Consider the following 20,895-nt stretch of genomic DNA (forward strand, 5'->3'; position numbering starts at 1 on the left):
AAATTCTTTTAGTATTAAAAAGTCAGCTGTTAGTCTGAATTTGCTGTGCCGGCCTGTCGTAAAAAAAATAAGTTGTATGAAATCTACTTGTAGATAATTTTACATACATAGGAGTGATTTGATTTCAAATAATTTGATGATCTTTGTTTATTACCTTAGCTTGACTCAGAGGCATCCACAACAAAGCAAAGGCTTTTTAATAGCACATCTTGTATGCAGGTCAAAGTTGTGCAATCTTTCTGATGGTAAATGCATTTACTTTGATACCAACTGTTGCAAGAATTACCTGCAGATCATGCAGTTTTTACAGTGGAGTGATTGATTTAAATAATTTGGTGATCTTTCTGATGGCGTTAGAGAGTGCTTTTGTTCTTGGCGAGAGGCCACCAGACCCTCTGCTCTTTACTCCCTAATCATTGGCACCTAATCTGGAATTCCTGATTCCAATTTTATGTATTTTGAACTCACTATAATGTGTTAATTTAGATTATAACGGACCACATCAGTTTTATGTATCATTTTCTTATCCTTAGGCATTTTTTGCAGGAAGATCTAATAGTTGCCTGTTCAGATATTTTGAAAGAGTCAAAAATTCCATGAAGTGTACGGACTCTTGACTTTTCCACATGGCTATATGCTTTTCCTTATTCAGTTGTGCAACTTGATGAGTTTCAGTCGATGTGCATAATATTGTGTGTTTGGCATGGTTGTGCCACCAACCACATCAGTTTTCATCAGACTGCTGACTGATATGGCAACCAAGCACCCAAAAATAACATTTTGCTTTAAATTGGGCAACACCTACCGTATACACTCATGTATAAGTCGGGTCTCGAAACCCAAAACATTGATAATAAAATCAGACCCCGACTTATATACCCGTTCAAAAATGCAACACTTAATTATTATTTTTTTTTAAATCTCCTTTCCAACTCTAATCTCGCATCAGTTTCTCAGACACATTGAATTTTGTTGCAGCAACACAGTTACCAATTTTTTTCAGTACTTCAATGACGTTTAATTTAAAACCAGCTTCATATTTTCCTCTGATCGATCGCTCCATTGTAGATAAGGGATGCTCTTATGATAAAGGTGTGTGAGAGTGTGAGATACAAAAAACACAAAACAGTGCAAACGTCACTTCGGAATAGTTCGGGTATTACCGTGTGGTCACGTAGGAACAATACATAGATAAAAGGCAATGTGCTCCGTGGTTAGACTCTCAGGTGGCCGTTAGCATATCATAATCCCGTTAGCGTGAGTTTTCTGCATTCGACTTATACGACCAACATTAAAAAATAACAGAAATTATACAGTAAAATTAAGTCCCAACTTATCCGCGAGTATATACAGTACTTCTAAGATAAAGCAACTCTTTGGCTGTTGGTCACACTGGAGAGTCAAATGACCAGTCTTAAATCTATCAGAAAAGAATTGTGGTTTGAAAGGTATGTGTGTATATATATATATATATATATATATATATATATATATATATATATATATACATATATATATATATTGTTTACAAAAAAAGTATTCTGTACCTTTTTTAGTCAGTTTGCCCAATATCACACATGATTATGTTGTTTCTGTTAAAATTACACACCTGACCATATAAAGCATGTGATAAGTAAATAAATACAATTTATAAGTTAATATTAGCAACCCTGTCCTTTTCAATGCAGAATTTTACATTTTTTTTAGCATGCAAGATTGGTATGATATGTAGTTGTGAAAATCCCCCTAAATTCTTTAAATCATTATGCTTGTTGAGGTGCAATTGTTAGAATCAATATTATCACAAGTACAGAGTACAGTCAAATTCTTAATTGCATGTACTAATCAACCTGCAACACAATTGTCCATTGAGAATGAGGTCAACTAAATCAAAAACCAAATCCCTTTTGTGTGTCTCTCACTCTTCAGTTCATGGCAGCATAGTAATCTACTTACTGCTACTACTACTAGTTGTTTTGGATTGGCAAGCTTTTTTGGGCTGAATAGCCTGTTCTCATCAAATGTTTTTGTAATGCTTTAATGTGCTGCTACATTTTGTTCTGTTGTTGATGCTCAAGTCCAGACAGACCTTTGTTCACCTTTGAGAGAAATACTACCGCAACAGAATTTTTCAGCATATCTCTTGATTGTGGCATATGTGGAGTGCTCGTCTTGATTCATGATGACTAAATGAACAAAGGGGTATACGGTTTGTAGTGCTAGATATTTAGCTGTAGTATTAAATTTGATTTTGTTGGTTTTGGCATCCATGTTAACTGAGTTCTGTAGCAAGTACTAGAGGATTGTAATTCTTGTATTCTAATATGCAGGAGCTTATCATTGGCCATTAACAAAATTAGCCTCAGAATAACCTTTGTCTCGGGCTCAAAACCTTCTGTTCACATCTTGTATAGCTACAGATTTATAAAAGTAGGTTACATTTGTGTATTCTAACTTGAATTGTTCTTTCTGTTAAGATACTATTAGAATTTCAAAACCAAGTTTTCTCATGATATAAAACATGTATATTTCTTTTGCAGTCTTAATACAAACATCATGATTTTCTTTGGGGCAAATAAATCCAAAAAAGGCATGACAAACATAAAGCTGTTCACTAGAAACCATTGAGTTCCAAGATGTCACATGAAGTAGTGGGTCCTATGAAGGTGCTTGAAAATCAAGGTCCTGGGAGCTGTTGTGACTACAAGTACAAGTTTGTCATTTGTAGTGAGTCTTTTGAAAATACACCGAAAGTAGAATTAAATGAGCTCTACATGAAAAAACACTCTGAGGAACAAGACAGGAGGCAGTGAGCATCAGAAGAAGTAGAATATAAAGCTGAAATTTTTGAACTGCACCCTATCAGCAGAGTAAAGCCAGGGGAGAGCATAAAGTGGGGGTAGTAAGGTAAGTATATAGAAGAATGTAGACAAACGAACATAGATAGAAACAGACAAAAGGTATTGAGATGCGGATTTGTGAAAGGAGCATAATTCTGTGATGGGCATTATGAAGCGGAACATGTCAGCACTGAAATTTCAGTAGTGAGCATGCAGTGGAGTAGTAAGGTAAGTATACAGACAGGATACATCATGTAGGCATCAGAAATCTGAATGAATTAGAGAGTCAAATAGCAGTTTCAAACAGACCCAACAACCGAGTGGTGCAGTACTCGAAAAAAGAGAAGGCATCATGTGGCATATAAAGTGAGGAAAGAAAGGGTTGTTTGGATGATGATGAACAGCTGAATTGTGTGAATGGATTTGTGAGGTGGTTTTGGATTGGATTTACTCTATCATTCAAACCATACAGCAAGGAGTGCACAGCTGAACAAAAGTACGTTTTTCCAGGCTCAACGTACAATCATAAAGATGTTATACAACAGCAGATAGACAATAATAGGCAGCTTAGCAGACAGAGTATATCTATAATCCAGCTGACACATTGGTAAATAGTTACAACATGTTCAAGTGTTTAAAAACATGTACATAATGCACAGACATAACAGCATTTTAGGAGGTATGAGATTTAGAATATATGTGTTGAAACTCTGTGTGTGTGTTCAGGAATTTATCAGTCCACTTAGGTCAGCACGTTGCTTTTGCTGGTGGGAGTTTAGTATCTGATGGCCTGTGGGAAGAAACTCTTGGTGATCCCTGCTGAAGTTTAAACAGTCCATGGACTAGGTGGGTGGTTTCTCTGACCATCTCAGTAGCTCTCCTAAGACAGTGTGATAAGTACAGGTCCTGTATAGACGAGAGGATAGTTCTGATGATTTCCTCTGCTGTCTTTACCACTCTCTGGAGGGGCTTTTGATCTGACGCAGTGCAGCTGCCGTACCAGACTGTGAGGCTGCTGGCAAGAGGCTCTGTATAGCGCCTCTGTATAGTGTTGTGAGGTCAGGATGGGGAAGGTTTACTTTCCTCATCTGTCGCAGAAAGTGAAGGCACTGCTGTGTTTTCTTGACAAGGGAGGTAGTGTGTATAGTCCATGTCAGTACATCCATGAGGTCCATCCCCTTCTTTCTGACTTCACAGTGTTGTATGTGCACTGTCAGTGGTCTCCTTTGTTTTATTCACATTCAGTGACAGGTCATTGTTCTCACACCAGATAATGAGTTGGTTTTTTGAGAGTGCGTGAGTTAATTCTCTGTGATCTGGCCAACATTTCTCACAATTGGCAAAATATGCTGGTGACATGGTTTATATATGTTTAAAGGCAGATGGCAGATTTTAAAAAGTTTGAAAATGACAGGTGTTCATCTGTGAGAAGGTGTCTCAGGGGCATTTGGAATGATTTGGCAAGTCCAAGAGATTAAATAAGTGAATGGAAAGAAATACAAGTATAATGTGCATATAAATCATGTGAAAGGTTGTGAGAAGATGCACAAATACCAAGGGAATAAAGTAAAATAGAGAAGGTTTCAAAGAGAGATGCAAGCAGTGTTTCTGAGGAGATGGTAGAGTTTACTCCTTGAGGCACACAAGTAAGACTTAATTTAGTTTGTCATGGATCCTGAATAGAAATTTTATAGAGCGAATAACCACAAATAGCCAAATAATACAGGGTGTTGACAACGATAAGGGCAGTTACTTTAATGTAGTGTAATGTTTATTATTTTTATCAGTTTCAGAGGGTGACCTCTGATGATGCTGGGAATGTAGGGTAAGACCTCGAAAGAAACACATACAGTACCTCTTGGTGAACTGTATCTTTTGCTTTGGAAGGGTCCTCTGGCAAACCTGTCCTCACCTTAGGACCTTTCATGTAGGCTTGACTATCTCAAAATTTTGACTCTTGCTCTGTTAAGTCACAGCCTGTTGTGGAGATGCTATTGCAGTCTGCAACTCTACTTGTGGGTTGTGGTCTACTTTCCTTCTCTCATCTCTAGACCAGATAGTTTATTACAAAAAGTTCAAAGCAAGATGTCTACTCAGAATGTTATTCTTTTATTCGCTTAACGTAGAGTAACATTTTTTAAGCGAATTTCTTCATTTACAATAAGTGGAGCAAATGATTGTGACAATAACAGTAAAACCTGGATGAATAACAGCCATTCTTGCTAGGATTCTAGGCTCTAATGTGCTTAGATATCAGTTGGCTCTTTCAATGTTGTGTTTTACTTCTGAACTGATAGTATTTTGATCTGATATGATCACAGAATGATGAAAGGCCAGACAGACAAACAACTTCTGCCATGCCCCCCCAATCCCCCACCATGTTTAAGCTGTCCGTGTGCGTTTCCTTTAGACCAGTGGGGCATCGTAGTTTATGGGCCAGCTCCCTTCCTTTGCTCTTACCATATACCTCTGGACCAATCCTGGCTTGTCACAACACTTGTTCTTGATCTTTCTACCAATCGAATATGGACTGTGGTAAAATAATTTAATATTGTCTTGTAGCCCTGAACCTATGGTTAAATTATCAATTAAGATGACCCCAAGTTTCTTTAACTGGTTCTGACCTGCTATGCAATGAACAGATCAAGCAGGCAATTTATTACAAACCTTTCAAGTTCTTATTTTTAAACCTTACACCTGTTAAAATAAATGAAAGCTAACGAACCAATTGGTTAAAATCTATCCCCGTTATCATGTGGAGTTTTTGACAAAGGTGTAACTGAACAACATTAGACTACAAAGTTGTTGTGACTTCTGTTGAGTTGGGGCTGTCTGTTTTGAGTTGTATTAATAGGCAGTTTGAAACTGAAAAGAAAGGAGTTTATGAAGAGAGTGCCAACTCAGGAGAAAAACTTTAAACGCACAGCTAGCAGGTGTATAGTGTTACTGCAGATGTAAAATATCACAGAAGATGAAGAGTAAGATGAATCAGTAAGTGGAACCTCTGCAGAACCTCTAAGATGATTTTAATTGATACTAGTTATCGACCTTGCAAGTCAAACAGGAAATGTCAGGAAAGATGTAAAGAGTAGCAAGCTGGTTTCAAGAAAGCAGTAAATCAATATTTTACTGACAACATTAAAGATGGGAGTAGTATTCTCTACTGAAGACGTAGAAGACAGATTGGAAAAGTATTTTTTCTTCAAGGCAGATAAGAATGAAGCAAGGAATAAATGGTCATTTTTAAAGAGGGTGGGTTGTTGGCTTTGTCATGCACAGAGCTACTTACAGTTCCCCACAGGATGAATGTATGGTGGAGCTTATCCCAGAAAAGGGAAAAAAAAAAGTCATTGGGCATCGAGAAACAATATTTTTTATATAGCATGTTTTCATACATGAAAATAGCTCGATATTAATAGCTAACAATAGTTGAAAAGAAGAGACTAAACAGTTAATGATAGTAGAGAATGTTTAATGTCCAGCTTGATTGCAAGCTATGGTAAGATGGCCAGGGAAGACAGGAAAATAAAAACTCCAGTTGGCGTATGGTGGAGCAAATAAACTGAGAGATTTGAAGGCCAAAAGACCTCTCAGGCCTCCCTGGTCCATCTATTGAGCATGACTATTAGTCACCATTAATAGGGAGGGATACACTTGTGGACCTCTCTTCATCTTCCCAGCATCTTAGGTGGCCTAAGTGCCATCACGGAGTACCAAAAGAAAAGCAAAACACACTAAATGCATGGAATGTTGGATGTATGCATCAGAAATAAACAGAAGTAGTAAATGATTTAAGGCACTTAAAATTAGATTACTTTGGTCTGAGTGATTATTGGAATAAAAGTGGGAAGTTCAACTTCACAAAAGTACACATTTGCAAATCGAAGGATTCTAAGGAGACCCTGTGACGTTCTTGTCTAATGTGAATCAGACCTAGTTAAGTTTGTACAGGAAGCTTCAAATTATGATTACATTTGAACAGTTCTTTGATTTAAAAATTTTTACTTCTTAAAATTTGGAAAGAGTAATGTTAATTTATCCCTGTGTTTCACAAATGATGCTTCAAAGATCAGTTGCTTTCTTTCCAATGTCTTGACACACAAAGATCTGTCTATGATAAGATGGAGAAATAGCTTGCATGCTTTCTCTGGTTCAGCCTTGCAGGCATTCACAACTCAAGTTGTTTCCACTTTTGAAGAGCGGTCATTTCCTTAAGTAGGCTTAAGATAACTGGGCAGAACAGGATCATATCCATCAAAGGAGGAATTTTCATTTCTATTAAACTCCTGAGTAATTGATAAAAAAAAAGATGCTTGACAGCAAAATGATGTATATGCAAGTTGTGTTTCATGAATTAAAGCTTAAAGAAAATTAGTTTTTAAACCTTTTTAAGAAGGTTTACAGTTGTGTTTTACCTGTTTGTTGCTGATATGTCTATGGCATAAATGTTGTGAAACAGATAAATATGGCAGATAAAGCCGAAGTAGCCAGCATGGTATTTTGTATTTCTTCATACCATGATTGTGTCACATGCAAATGTGCATTTCCAGTGCTTGTCTTGGTTATTTACCTTCATTGTGGTTTAATTTTTTTAATTATCTGAGTTTTTTCTTTTTAGTACAGTCACATCTTTTCATGTACGGAGTGAATGCTGTAAATTTCTTGGATGGTTTCTATTAATATGTTTTGCTCAGTTTTATGTTTTAATTTAAAAGACAGAAATGTACAGTTTGTGCTGCTTGGTAGTTTCTGAGACCATGAGTGGGGGGTGAGTTCCAAACATCAGTGGAACCATGTAGCTAGATTAGATAAAATTTCGTTCAAGTACTGTGTTGTTGCCTCTGCTCAGCTTTATCTTTTGCGTTGCTCTCAGTTGCATAATTTCTCCTAGGTCCTTGTGAATGATGTAACTATCATAAATGTGTGGCTGCTTTTTGAATCTTAGGTTAGACAAATCTGATAACTGAAACATCACATGTAACCTTGGGCTCAGCTCCTGGATCTTACATAACAGCAACAATGCTAAAAGACTTCCAAATAATGTACATTTAATTAAGTGCTGTACCGAGTAATTAGTGTTATTTTTTATTGTAAAATATATACTGTGAAAGCTTACATTTATGTGTTTGTTTTTACTTTACTGAGAACTATTTTCCAAAATATTATTTTAATACATAATGCCCAAAATCATCCAGAGATGACGGATTCATAGTTCATCACAATGCAAATCTTTGAAATTAGATGCTTCGAGGTGCAAGTCCACAACTACTCATTTGGTGAAAAGGGTTGTATTTGCACTGTTGGACTTGTGGAGTGTAGTTGCGACACTGTGCAAGAAGGTGGTGACTAAAATGGAGAGAGAACAACTGATGTCACCAGGGAAAGTGCACAGCTCATGGTGGTCATGGACTGGTTGTCTGCAGTTGACAGGTATAGCTCTTCATTTAGCTCACACTACAAAGTGCCCATCTCTGAGCCAGAGGAAAATATCTACAGCTGTAATTAAGTAGTCTCTTAATTCTTAAGCAGATATTTTCTGCCCAGTGTGGTAGTTCCGCATGATGCTTCCACGAGTGCAGTTGGGAAACCATCATGACTATCATTAACTATGGCACCTAGAATGGCAGCCATGGTAGTTTGGTGCTCCTTTTTTGTCTGTCTTTTTGCATTAAATTCATTGTCACCCTGAAAAGTCATATAACATATACACAGGAAAAGCTTCTGAATATTGGTCACAGTGTACCATCTGATGTGACTCCAGATATTATAACGACATCTGTGGATCTTTCAACTTTATTCATCACATGTGCTCATGCAGCTAAACGGGTGGTCCGACAGCGGTGGACCAGAGGCAGAAGAGCAGGCAGCCTGCTTTGATTCTGGAAGCTAGGACTATGGCAAGCACTGCCTAGAATATGTGTCTTCTAACGGCAAACAAACTGTAACTGTTAATACATATTAAAATGGGCTTTTCTTTACATATTAAAACGGGCTTTTCTTTATTACTTGCTCTGTGCTTTACTGAAGTGTAACTGAATGACTCTGTTCCCGCCTCTGTATTGCAATTACCTGACTTCACGCTACACTACATGGACCTTGTTACTGTTCTTTGCAACAAAAGAAAGGGCAGAGGAGTGTGTTTTTACATTGGTCAAGGTTAGTGTAGTGATGTGGTAGTTCTTTTTAAATCATCCTCTCCTGACCTAGAATTTCTTATTATAAACTGTAAGCCACGTCAGTTTTCCTCAGTAAGTCTAGTCGGGGTTTACATTTGCCCTCCTGCTAATGCTCACAAAGTGCAGTGGCAACTTGCTGATGTAATCATTGAAATTGAATGCTTCTAATGAGATAACAGATGGTGTCCTGAGGGATCTCCTGCCAGATCTGGACCAGGGCATCCCTGAGCTCCTAAACAGTCCGAGTTGCAACCTGGTGGCGTCCCAGAGGTGTTCTGTTGGATCGTCAAGCAAGCTTGGGGGTCAGTCAATGGTATCAATTCCTTCATCCTCCAGGAACTGCCTGTATACTCTTGCCACGTGAGGCCGGGCATTATCGTGTACCAGGAGGAACTCACTGCACCAGAATAGGATCTGACAATGAGTCCAAGGATTTCATCCTGATACGTAATGACAGTCAAGGTGCCGTTGTCTAGCCTGTAGAGATCTGTGCATCCATCCATGGATGTGCCTCCCCAGACCATCACTGACTCACCACCAAACCGGATATGCTGAACGATGTTACAGGCAGCATAACGTTCACCACGGCTTCTCCAGACCCTTTCACGTCTGTCACATGTGCTCGGGATGAACCTGCTCTCATCTGTGAAATCACAGGGCACCAGTGGTGGACCTGCCAATTGTGGTATTCTGTGGAAAATGCCAATCGAGCTACACAGTGCCGGGCAGTGAGTGCAGGGTCCACTAGAGGCCGTTGGGCCCTCAGGCCACCCTCATGAAGTCAGTTTCTGATTGTTTGGTCAGAGACATTCACACCAGTGTTCTGCCTGCTGGAGGTCATTTTGTAGGCTCTGGCAGTGGTCATCCTCTTCCTCCTCACCCAAAGGAGCAGATAGCGGTCCTGCTGATGGGCTAAGGACCTTCAACAAGGGGCCCTGTCCATCTGTCCTAAGTAACTGCCCGTCTCCTGGAATCTCCTCCAAGCCCTTGAGATTGTGCTGGGAGACAACGCAAACCTTCTGGCAATGGCACATATTAATGTGCCATCCTGGAGAAGTGGGACTGACCTGTGCAACCCCTGTAGGGTCCAGGTATCGCCTCATGCTACCAGTATTGACACTGACCGTAGCCAAATGCAAAACGAGTGAAAAAACAGATGAGGTGGGAAAAATGTTAGTGGCCTCCACCTGTTAAACCATTCATTCCTGTTTTTGGGGTCGTCTCATTTTTGCCCCTCTATTGCACCTGTTGTTAATTTCATGGAAAACCAACGCAGCTGAAACTGATTAACAGCCCCCTGTGCTACTTTACTGACCAGATCAATAGCCCAGAAGTTTCATTGACTTGATGCTATATTCTGATTAAAAAGTGTTCCTTTAATCTTTTTGAGCAGTATATTTTGGATGGTTTTAACCAGGTCCTTCCTTAAATATCAACAGCAAATAAAATGCCCTACCAGTGATGGACATACTCCACATCACTACTATGCAGGTATTAAGGATGCTTATCGCTTCTTCTCCCATGACCCACTTGGCAATTCTGATCATCCTTTGATTCACATTATTCCTGCTTACAAAACAACAGCTAAAAATTGTAAAGGAAGTAAAAAAGAAGAGTTAGAAAGTGGACCAGCAAGGCAATTGAAGGCCTGCTTTGCCTGTAGTGACTGGAGTGCCCTCAAAACTGCCAGCTCCAACACACACATATATGCTAATACTGTAACTTCATAATTTTAGTTTTTGTATTTTTGTTAAAATGTTTTCATTCTAACAAAAATATAGTAATTGGGAAGTTTAGCAACAATAAGCCTTGGTTCACTCCAGAGCTCAGACAAATGCACCAGGGGTAAAGACTGTGCGTTCAGATCTGACAATCATGAGGAATACAGGAAAGCCAAGTACTGTATATCTTGGAGAAAGGGATCAAAGGTGTGAAAAAAGCACTCTGATAAGCTACAGGAACAGTTGTCTGCAAATGACCATGACTTAAACAAGTTACTAAGTACAATAAACAAACCTCAAATGGTTCTGCTAATCACTTAAATCAGCTTTACAGTCACTTTAAAAGACAATGGGCCATAAATCTACCTGATGGTCTTACTGCTACTACTCCACACTCCTTTTCAGCTTCCCCCTCCTGTCATCACTGCAAAAGACGTCTGCAGCTTATTCAAAAAGCAAAATATCAAAAATGCTGCAGGCCCATACCTCCTTTTAAAACTGTGGCACTGTGCAGACCAGTTGTCTACAGTATTTGCAGACATTTTCAGCTGATCTGTGAATATCTGTACTGTTCCTGCCTGCTTCAAGACCTCCACCATCAATCTAGTAGCAAACAAAAAAAAATGAATTGAAAGATCATAGGCCTAAATGACTACAGCGGAGTAGCTTTAACCTCTGTGGTAATGAAGACCTTTGAACGCCTTATTCTGAACTACCTCCAGAATGCTACAGAAGGCTTCCTGGACCCATTTCAGGTTGCATACAGAGCTCACGGGTCTGTGGATGAAGCAGTGAATTTAGAGCTGAGCTTTATTTACCATCACCATGTTAAGCCAGGGGCAAATGTGAAGATCTTGTTTCTGGACTTTAGCTCTGCTTTTAATAAAATAATCTCAGAGCTCCCAGGAAAGAAACTCGCTCAGTTCACCTGCTATTGGATCACAGACTTTCTTATAGATAGGAAATAGTTGGGCGCACACGTCTGCTGTGTCCTTTCCCCACTACTCTTTTCTTCTCTGAATGTACCTCTGGTGATTCGTCTGTCAAACGTCTTAAATTTGCAGGTGACATTACACTAATTGTCCTCATTTCAAGCAGTGATGAGTCCATATACAGACAGGAGGTGGATAATCTGATTGTGGTGCAGCCATGTTAATTTGGACCTTACCACAATAAACTCACTAGATGATCATAGATTTCAGGAAAAGGGCACCTACTTACCTATCACTTGCCATAAATGGCTCAGCCATTGGAATGACAGAATCATTTAAGTTTCTGGGCACCTGCTGTCACAAAACCTTCCAAGAAGGGACAAAAACATCACATGCATTAAAGAAAGACCATCGGAGAATTTTCCTTTTTTTCCTTCAGGCAATATTGGTCCAATTCTACACAGTCATCAAGTCCAATGTGAGTGCATATCTATAACTGGTTTGGTGCTACCTCTGTTTAGGCAGAGGCCAATCTGCAATGCATCATCAAAGCCGGTGAAAAGAGCAGAGACTGTTAATTTACAGCATAATGAAGTCATGAGTCCAGGATAAGGAAGAGGACTGCAAAGATCTTTACTGATATGACTCACCAAGGGCATTGCCTATTCCAAAGACTTCCCTCTGACAAATGTCTTTGTGCAGTGAAAGTTGAAATATGTCACCTAACCAGTTTTTAACTACGTGCAGTTGTTCATACTGGTCAGGATAGAGCTCGTACTCAGTATCTATGTATACCTGCACAGTAAACAGCCTGGACATTTTAATCCTATTGTTTCTTTATTTTTGTATTGCCCTTGTATGCTGCATCATATTTTATCATTTTGTTTTTTATCTTTTATTTATGTTTTGTATTCTATGTTGTCCTTGTACTTTGCACCAGTACTATTAAGACAAATTCCTAGTGCACATTAGTATACCTGGCCAATAAAGTTAATTCTGAATCTGATGTATGCATGCCCTGAAGAAAGCTAGCCATGTATTTATCACCAAGCATGTTCTCTCTGGAAAATCTTCCCATCCAAAAAAAAAAATATCTAGATGACTCCAATGATTGGTTTCTAAAACAACCAAATTCATTCCTTTCATGTTTACCATCACTGATCTGTTCAATATCTAGTAGGATGTAGTTGGACTTCAAAGTATTGAAATCTCTCTCATTTCAAGACTCGCTTAGAAGAAGTCATTTTATAGTGCTTGTGGGTAGTGCTGGGCGATATGGAAAAATCATATATCACGATATGGATTATTTTATATCACAATAACGATATATATCACGATATACCACCCACAATAAAGTACGTTTCCAGTTATTCTCTGAAAAGTTTGACAAAAATATCTTAACTTTATTTTGAAGTGACATTTAACTGAACTGTCACAAAACCACAAGATGGAGTTTCTTTGCGAAAAAGTTCATTTTTATTCTTGATTATCACTTATATAAAGGGTAGAGTATGCATTGCATAGCAACAAGACATTATCATTCATTTGTCATAGCCTATTTAATGCAATATTTTCTTTAGTAATTGATAAAATTAGGATAGAAACGATAGAAGAGAAATAGGATGATAGACACTTTTCTATCGTCCCCACGATATATATCGTCATATCGCCCAGCACCACTTGTGGGTATGATACTGTCTTAACCTTTCCCAGCATTTCATCACCACAGAAATGAGTTACAGCATGCATTCAGGCCTATTCCTTAGGCTTCTTTATAGTAAAGTGTACAGGCACGACAGGTAAGAAACAGTGAATATGGAAATGTCTAGAACTACAGGGACTGACTGTTCCACGAAAGTGTTTCTCTCACATGACCTGAAGCACTCTCTGGACCAATCTGAATCTTATTCAGACAAAGCCCCCATTTAACTGATCTCTGAATGAGGTCCTTACTGCTTTTGAGAACTGTTCACTGGCTATAGTGAAGTGTCAGCAACAAGTAACAATCAGTCGTGTTCTAATGGGTGAGAGGTTGCAGACTCGCTCATTAAATCTGTGCCTTTAAACTGTTTTTCTAGTTTTGCAATTTTTACTTGATTCTGCAGGTCATACCTATTTTTTTTAAATGCACAATTCTTTTTCTCCATTTGTATACATTTCTGCTATGTAACAACAGCATTTATTTATATGGCACATTTTCATACAAAAAATGTAGCTCAAAGTGCTTTACATAATGAAAAATAAAAGATACAGTAAGAAAATAAAATAAGTCAACATTAATTAACATAGAATAAGATTAAGATCCGATGGCCAGGGTGGACAGAAAAAACAAAAAAAAAGCTCCAGACGGCTGGAGAAAAAAATAAAATCTGCAGGGGTTCTGAGGCCACGAGACCACCCAGCCCCCTCTGGGCATTCTACCTCACATAAATTAAACAGTCCTCTTTGTATTTTGGGTTCTCACGGAAGGACCTGATGATGATGGTCATGTAGACTTCTGGCTTTTAGTCCATCAATGTTGGAGCATCATGATGCTTTGAGTAGGTGGTGGTGGTGGTGCAGGCTGCCACCACAAAGAAACCGGAAAAAGAAACAGAAGAGAGAGCACATAGCACATGGTTGGGATTGGATCCAGCAGACCCCCCTGTGAACCTATGTTAGGATACAGCGGGTTATATAGTGACTGACATAGCACATGGTATTTAATATAAGACATGGCTTTTTTGTGTATACTAATTACGATATTTTCTTCAAATCTCTGGTGTTTTTCTTGGGCTTATGAAAGCTGTGAAGCATTTCTGTGCCTAACTATGCAGCCATGGAAGACTGTCATCCTTTAGCATGTGCATGGACAAAGGAGAGAGGAGCAAAAAGAGCTACAACCATAACAGCTGTCCACCCTTCAGCACTGTGCTGCCAGGAAAGATGAAGTTGTTTTCTGGACAATTAAAGAGATTAGTATACATACAACACTTGCATTCTATAGAAATGTAATATCCCTTTCTTCTTTTAGGCATGTTGTCATTATATTTATAAGTACCATAAATCATTTAAAAAGTTTAAAATTTCATAAAATAACCAGATGTACTTGTAATCTTGGAAAAAGCTTTGCTGCCTTTTTCTTAGCTTCTTCTGTAAAGAGATTTTTGAGTTAGGGTCTCCATGGTCAGTGCTGCATATTTAATTTTGATTTAATCTACTTTATCCTTCAGTCTCTGCATTCATGAAGAAGGCTTTGTGTTTGTATGATTAGGTCAAGTCAATTTGGTGTTGATGTTGGTCTCCCCAAAAAATAAGACTTGCCTCCTATCCTGTATGTAGTTTACATGGACATGATAGGAAGGCCTGTGAGTATATACAGTTCAGGATCTTAAGGCTTTTGTCTCTTCCTTCTAGAGTTAGTGTTGTGTTATTAGCTTCATTAGATTGGTGTTAACTAAGAGTATGATGTGGCTGGGTTGAAAATTAGCTCTAAAGTTGTGATCATGGTCTTCTCCCCTAAAAGATTGCCATGTTCTCTCCATTATAGGGTGAGGAGGGATCTTGTTCAAGAGCAAAATTAGACAAGGTAGCTAGACTAAAAAAAACATGTGCTTCAGTTTTGCAGGTATTTTAGTGGATTATTCTCAAAAAGGAGCTAATGTCTCAAAGCTTTTCAGTTACCAGTTAGTCTCTACTGCTTGCCTCTTCTATAGGTGTGAGCTGTGTTTGGTTAGTGATTGAACAAATGTGTTTGTGAATATGAGAAGCCAAAATGTTGAGCACTGCTACTGATAGGGTAAGGAATTCATCAGTATATAGGAGAATCTCCAAGAAAATCTGCTGTTCTTTCTAGTCTGAAAAGGAGCCACTTGAGATTGTTTTAGAATGTAGTTAGGGTGAACTGAATATGAATCGTTGGGGTAGTATATCCCCCGGAATGACATGGAGTATTTGGGAATTTCTCAGCATGAGTTGGAAGAAGTTGCTGAATACATTGTGGCCTTGTTTGTTTAGCTGATTGTGTTGCCCCTACAGTCCTCTTCTGAATAAGCAGTGTGAAAGTGAAGTGTTTTTGGCTGAAGTAATTTAAATATTTATACTTCATTTAACCAGTCCATGCTCATTTAGGTCATCTGTGCATAATGAAAGTTGGTTACAGCTTGCATTTAAATGAAATTCAGAGAAATAGCAGAAAATAATTATTGATGGAAATATTGGAATTGTCATATATAACCTAGGGAAGAGTGTGAATCGGTACTGACCCAGATGCATAACGGTTGCTCCCTCAAGGTGCAGGGGACGGCAAGTCCAAAGGGCCCCCTCATCAGACCTTCACAAAGCCAGTTGCTAAAATGCACATTTGTTTTCTGAAAAGAGAAAATATATTTGGGCATTTTTTTTTTTAGTTTAAAAAAAGACAGTGAGAAGCTGCTATTTTGTGTTGTGTGATGTTAGACAACAGATGGGTTGTCAGGTGGATGCAATAATACTTAGAATCTGTAAAAGTTAGCAAGTAAACAACAAAGGTTTGCATCATGATAACAAAAAGAAAATAACTATGTGCTGCTCAAAGCAAGAATTTGGCACAACAAGCCTTTGCCAAACTATACGTAAGGTTACATCTTTGCTTAAATAATCAGAAGATGGAATTGGTAAGATGCTAACCACTGAGTGTCATAACCAGAGGTTACAGTTTATCAAGCGTCGTGGGACCCTTGATAGAAGAGATGACTTCTCCTTGCCCTCCTTGCCCACCCCTTCCCATTAAAGGCAACCTTAAGCCTCTTAATAGAGAGGTACAGAGCAACCTGACAGGCCCAGATCCAGCTGGAAATAACAATATGCAGCATTTGAATAGAAACCGGTAAAACATTGGGTTTCACAAAATGTTCCATATGGTAGAAAATGCAGCAAACTGGCCTGGCACAGAATGGGTTTAATTTAATTGTTGGTACTAACTGCACCATAGTTAAAACATTGTGTAAAACCAGATACATTTGATTTATGAAACCAGAAAAAGGCTATATTAACATTGCATCTCCATTTCTATCTTTTAACTTGAATGTGGCACAGGTCTGTTGCCCATAGCTCTGATCTTAAGGTTTCCAGTTTACAATTGGAAGTAGCACAGCAACCAGCATCTGACAAAATTGTTTGTTTTATTCATTTTGTGAATGTGGGTTTCATTCAAGATAAACGATGTGAAAGTAATTTCAGCACTCAAAAAAAAAATCAGATAAATAGCTTCAGTGTGCAAATGGCCTTTAAAGACTCTCACTTGTTCAGATAATATTTATTATGTTCAATAACAACCTTAGGGAAAGAAAAGCTGAATGTGTGAAAATGCTAAACATGGGAAACTTAAATTGGAGTTCCATTGTAAATGCTTTTTTCAGGGAGGAGACCTCACCTCCACCCCTCTAGGGAGACCCACGAGTGTACTGGCCTAGAATTTTAGTGGTGGTACATCCTAATTATTTATATTTTTAATAGTTTAATATTTTAAATAGGTCAACATCTTTTACCCCCTCATACAATGAAGAGTGTATTATGCCCTCTGTGTAGTTTTATTTCTGATAGGTCATGCGATAGACAAGACACTTCTGATTCTAAGAGGTGATGTTTCTGCAAGATGTACACTGTATCCTGATGCCAGTTTAACCCCCCCTGCATTTATTGCACTTTTTCTCTGTCCCAGCTCTTTTTAGATGGTCAGCTGCTACCATCTTAATCAATTCTTAAGGGCCCATTCACTCTTGATTGTTGTAAATTTCCAGCGTTGAGCATTTTTTCAAGTGTTTTTTGAGCATTTTTCAAGCACTCTCCCAAGTGTTTTCAAAGAAGCATTTTACTGGGAATGTGCTATGTGACTTTAGTGCTTTTAATCCTGGCGATCAGAGAGGGTAATGAAGAGCAGGTGTCATTGTCATCAAGATCACACATACTGGGTTCATCCGGTTCTGCAGCAAAGGCAGTCGAGAGGACAAATCTGGACTCTCTGTGAAGCAGGCAGGATCCTAAACATTTCCAGGATTTCACACAGACGTTGATAAGCATGTAAGTAGTGATGGGTTTAGGGGTGATCCTTGCATTATTGCATTTAAAAAAACAGGCAAAAAAAATTGTAGGGTCACTGGAAGCCAGCAATTATCACACCAGTGGCACTGGGAGTAAAGAAAAAAGCAAATGTCGTTCATAGTGCACCAGTCCTTTCTTAAGGGTTCAGTTACACAGCCAAGCAGAACAGAGTGTCTAGCCACAGAAATCTATTAATAATCTTAGTTTTAATTCAGGTATTGCTAAAGATATATTGAAACTGTGTGGTCTGGTGGGGCAGTGCCCAGTGTTTATCTGGGGGCTTAGATTAGGAGTGTGAAAAAGCGGGGTGGCTGTTCTTTACTTTACAAAGGACTGAACATTTTTTCTTAATTTAAAAAAGTCTTACCAAAACATTTCTAGTTGATAGTGTTAAAACAGGTAATGATAGTCGGTTAAACAAACTCACTAATACTTATTAATCCAGAAATTCATGGGCAGAATATGCAAACCCTTCACAGTTGGCAGTGTAAGGAAAGAATGCCAAAAGAATGCCAACTCTGTGCTACCATTCTGCCTATATTGTAAAACATCTGTACTAAGCTTTAACTTGATGAAAACTGTACATTCATTGGCATGCAAAAGTTTGGGCACCATTCCTTAAAATGTCTGTTACTGTGAATAGTTAAGTGAGCAGAGGATGAACTGATTACCAAAAGGCATTGAGGTTTCTTCCATTTTTCCCTACAAGGTTTTTATTGGGAGTTTTCCCTTGTCTTCTCAGAGAGTCAAGGCTGGGGGGCTGTCAAAAGGCATGGCCTGTTAAAGCCCATTACGGCACTTCCTGTGTGATTTTGGGCTATACAAAAATAAACTGTATTGTATTGTATAAAGATGACACATTTCTTTTCAGCATTTTATGTAATTTAGTGTATTGTTTTTGTTTTGTACAATTGCACAGTGAGAAAAGGAAAGGAGCACCACTCGGGAGTTTGGACACCTCAAGATATTTGAGGTCTCCCATAACTTTTCCCAAGTCTCAGACCTTCATTAGTTCATTAGGGCTATGGATTGTTCACAGCTATTGTCCAGAGACCCCAGGTGATGCAAACTGCAAAGCCGTATAAATTCTTAGACTCCTTAAACCTTGTTCCAACAATAAAAAGCCATGGGCTCCTCTAAGCAGCCTCTTACTATGAAAAATAAAATAATTGATGCTCACAAAGCAGGAGAAGGCTTCGAAAAGATAGAAAAGTATTTTCAGGTAGCTGTTTATTTTGTGATGTTATTAAGAAATGACAGTTAATAGGAACAGTGGAGGTGAAGTTGAGGACTGGAAGACCAAGAGAAACTTCTGAAAGAACTGCTCATTGGATTGCTAGAAAGGTGAATAAAAACCCTGCTTGACTGCAAAAGACCTTCAAGGAAGATTTGGCAAACTCTGGAGTGGTGGTGCACTGTACTACTGTGCTGTAACACCTGAACAAATAAATGACCTTCATGGTAGAGTCAGCAGAAGAAAACCTTTCCAATTTCCTAGCCAGAATATTCAGCACCTGAAGTTCTAAACAAGCCTGATGCATTGTGGACTGATGAAGTCAAAACAGAACTTTTTAAAGTTGAAGTTAAACAGAGGATGAGTCCTACAACAAGATAATGAAGAGGATGGGTCATACAACAAGATAATGATCCGGAATGCACCTCAAAATCTTGAATGGAATTACCTTAGGAGGTGCAAGCTGACAGTTTTGCCATGGACCCCACAGTCCCCCGACCTAAACATCATTGAAAAACTGTGGATAGATCTCAAATGCATGTAAGACAGCCCAAGAATCTTGCTGAATTTAGATGCCTTTTGCAAGGACAAATTGGTGAAAATACCCCAAGTAAGAAATGAACTGTTGGCTGGATATAACAAGCATGTACAAGTTGTAATACCAGCCAAAGTGGGCTAAGTGCTGACCATTTTGGATGCCCGGACGTTTTTGCTTCAGGCCCTTTTAATTTGTTTTTGGTGTTTTGTACCTGTTAATGATGGAAATAAAAATAGATTTAACTTGAGATATTAAATAAATGTGTCATCTGTAACTTTAAGCCTTTGGGTGATCAGTTCATATTTTGCTCACTTGTCTATTCACAATAACAGACAATTAAGCAAGGGTGCTCAAACTTTTGCATACCACTGTATATATTCTGTCATTTGGTTACAAGGTACGTGCACACTTGAATTTAATAGCTGCCACCACAGGACTGGAGCATGACAACATTGGCTTTGTTTTCCTCTTCCAGTGCTGTTATAGGAAGGGGCAGTGACTTCCTTTAGAAACACTTCAAAACGCTCTTTGTATTCTTTTCGCAGCATTTTATGAGCATTATCAATAATTTCCATGGAAGAAGTGTTAGTCTAAATAAAAATGTTAAATTACTGCAGCATGCAGTTTTCTAAACTGCTAAAATGCTTAGATGTGAATAGTGCTATTGAAAACAATGGCAAGTAACTTAAGGGGTTTAAGAAGTGTTCTTGTCTGGGGCTAAAACATTAAAAAACGCTTAGATGTGAATGGGCCCTCGCCCCCTCACCCTTTATAATACAAAGGTACCCCTTTCACTTGAAAATGCAGTGATAACTCAATTAGATTTTTGTAAACCATTGATTATTTCTCAGTAAACAGTATAATATTTACAAAACGTACAATCTGAACAGGTTTATGTACAAAAACATTTTAGAACTTTTAAGTTTTCCTACTGCAGTTAATTAGATGCAACACCCTTTTTCTTAGTTGCGACAGCCCCATTCTGACGAAGATCCTCACAGCTCACTTTGAACATGGAAGTGTGAGGTGGCCACAATCGTGGGGCTGAAGTGCACCTAAGCCATAACAGCCACTTCTGTTGGTGTGTCAGGAAATACTCCATGACCCAGCATGGTTTTGTCCAGCAAGACAATTGCTGTAAATGGAAAGGAGGCAAAAATAGGTATATTTGTGATTTAAAATGGTTAAAGAAATGGGCAAAAGTCACACATTTGCTTTCTGTGTTTTAAAAAGAATCCTTTTTTTGTTTTTCTTCCTTAGAGCGTTCCTAGACATTTGATGGAATCCAATCTACTTGATGAAACTATTAATGCTGTTGTTGCTGGGTTGAATACTGCTGTATATGTTCGCCCTTTGGCTCCACGGGCAACAACGAAGAAACGAAAAAGTGAGTT

The 20,895-nt window shown here is 38.5% G+C and overlaps 1 protein-coding gene across 2 annotated transcripts in view; it reads left to right on the top strand.

The window, feature by feature from the left end:
- Positions 1-20,895, top strand: part of phrf1 (PHD and ring finger domains 1) — a 116,776-nt gene that overhangs the window by 64,937 nt on the left and 30,944 nt on the right. For both annotated transcript variants that reach the window (XM_039744469.1, XM_039744477.1), the window contains exon 9: positions 20,762-20,888. In XM_039744469.1, coding sequence (XP_039600403.1) covers positions 20,762-20,888 — 127 coding nt within the window. The remainder of the gene's footprint in view (positions 1-20,761; positions 20,889-20,895) is intronic.

The sequence above is a fragment of the Polypterus senegalus genome, chromosome 1 (genome assembly GCF_016835505.1).
Source record: "Polypterus senegalus isolate Bchr_013 chromosome 1, ASM1683550v1, whole genome shotgun sequence".
Taxonomy (NCBI): Eukaryota; Metazoa; Chordata; class Cladistia; order Polypteriformes; family Polypteridae; genus Polypterus; species Polypterus senegalus.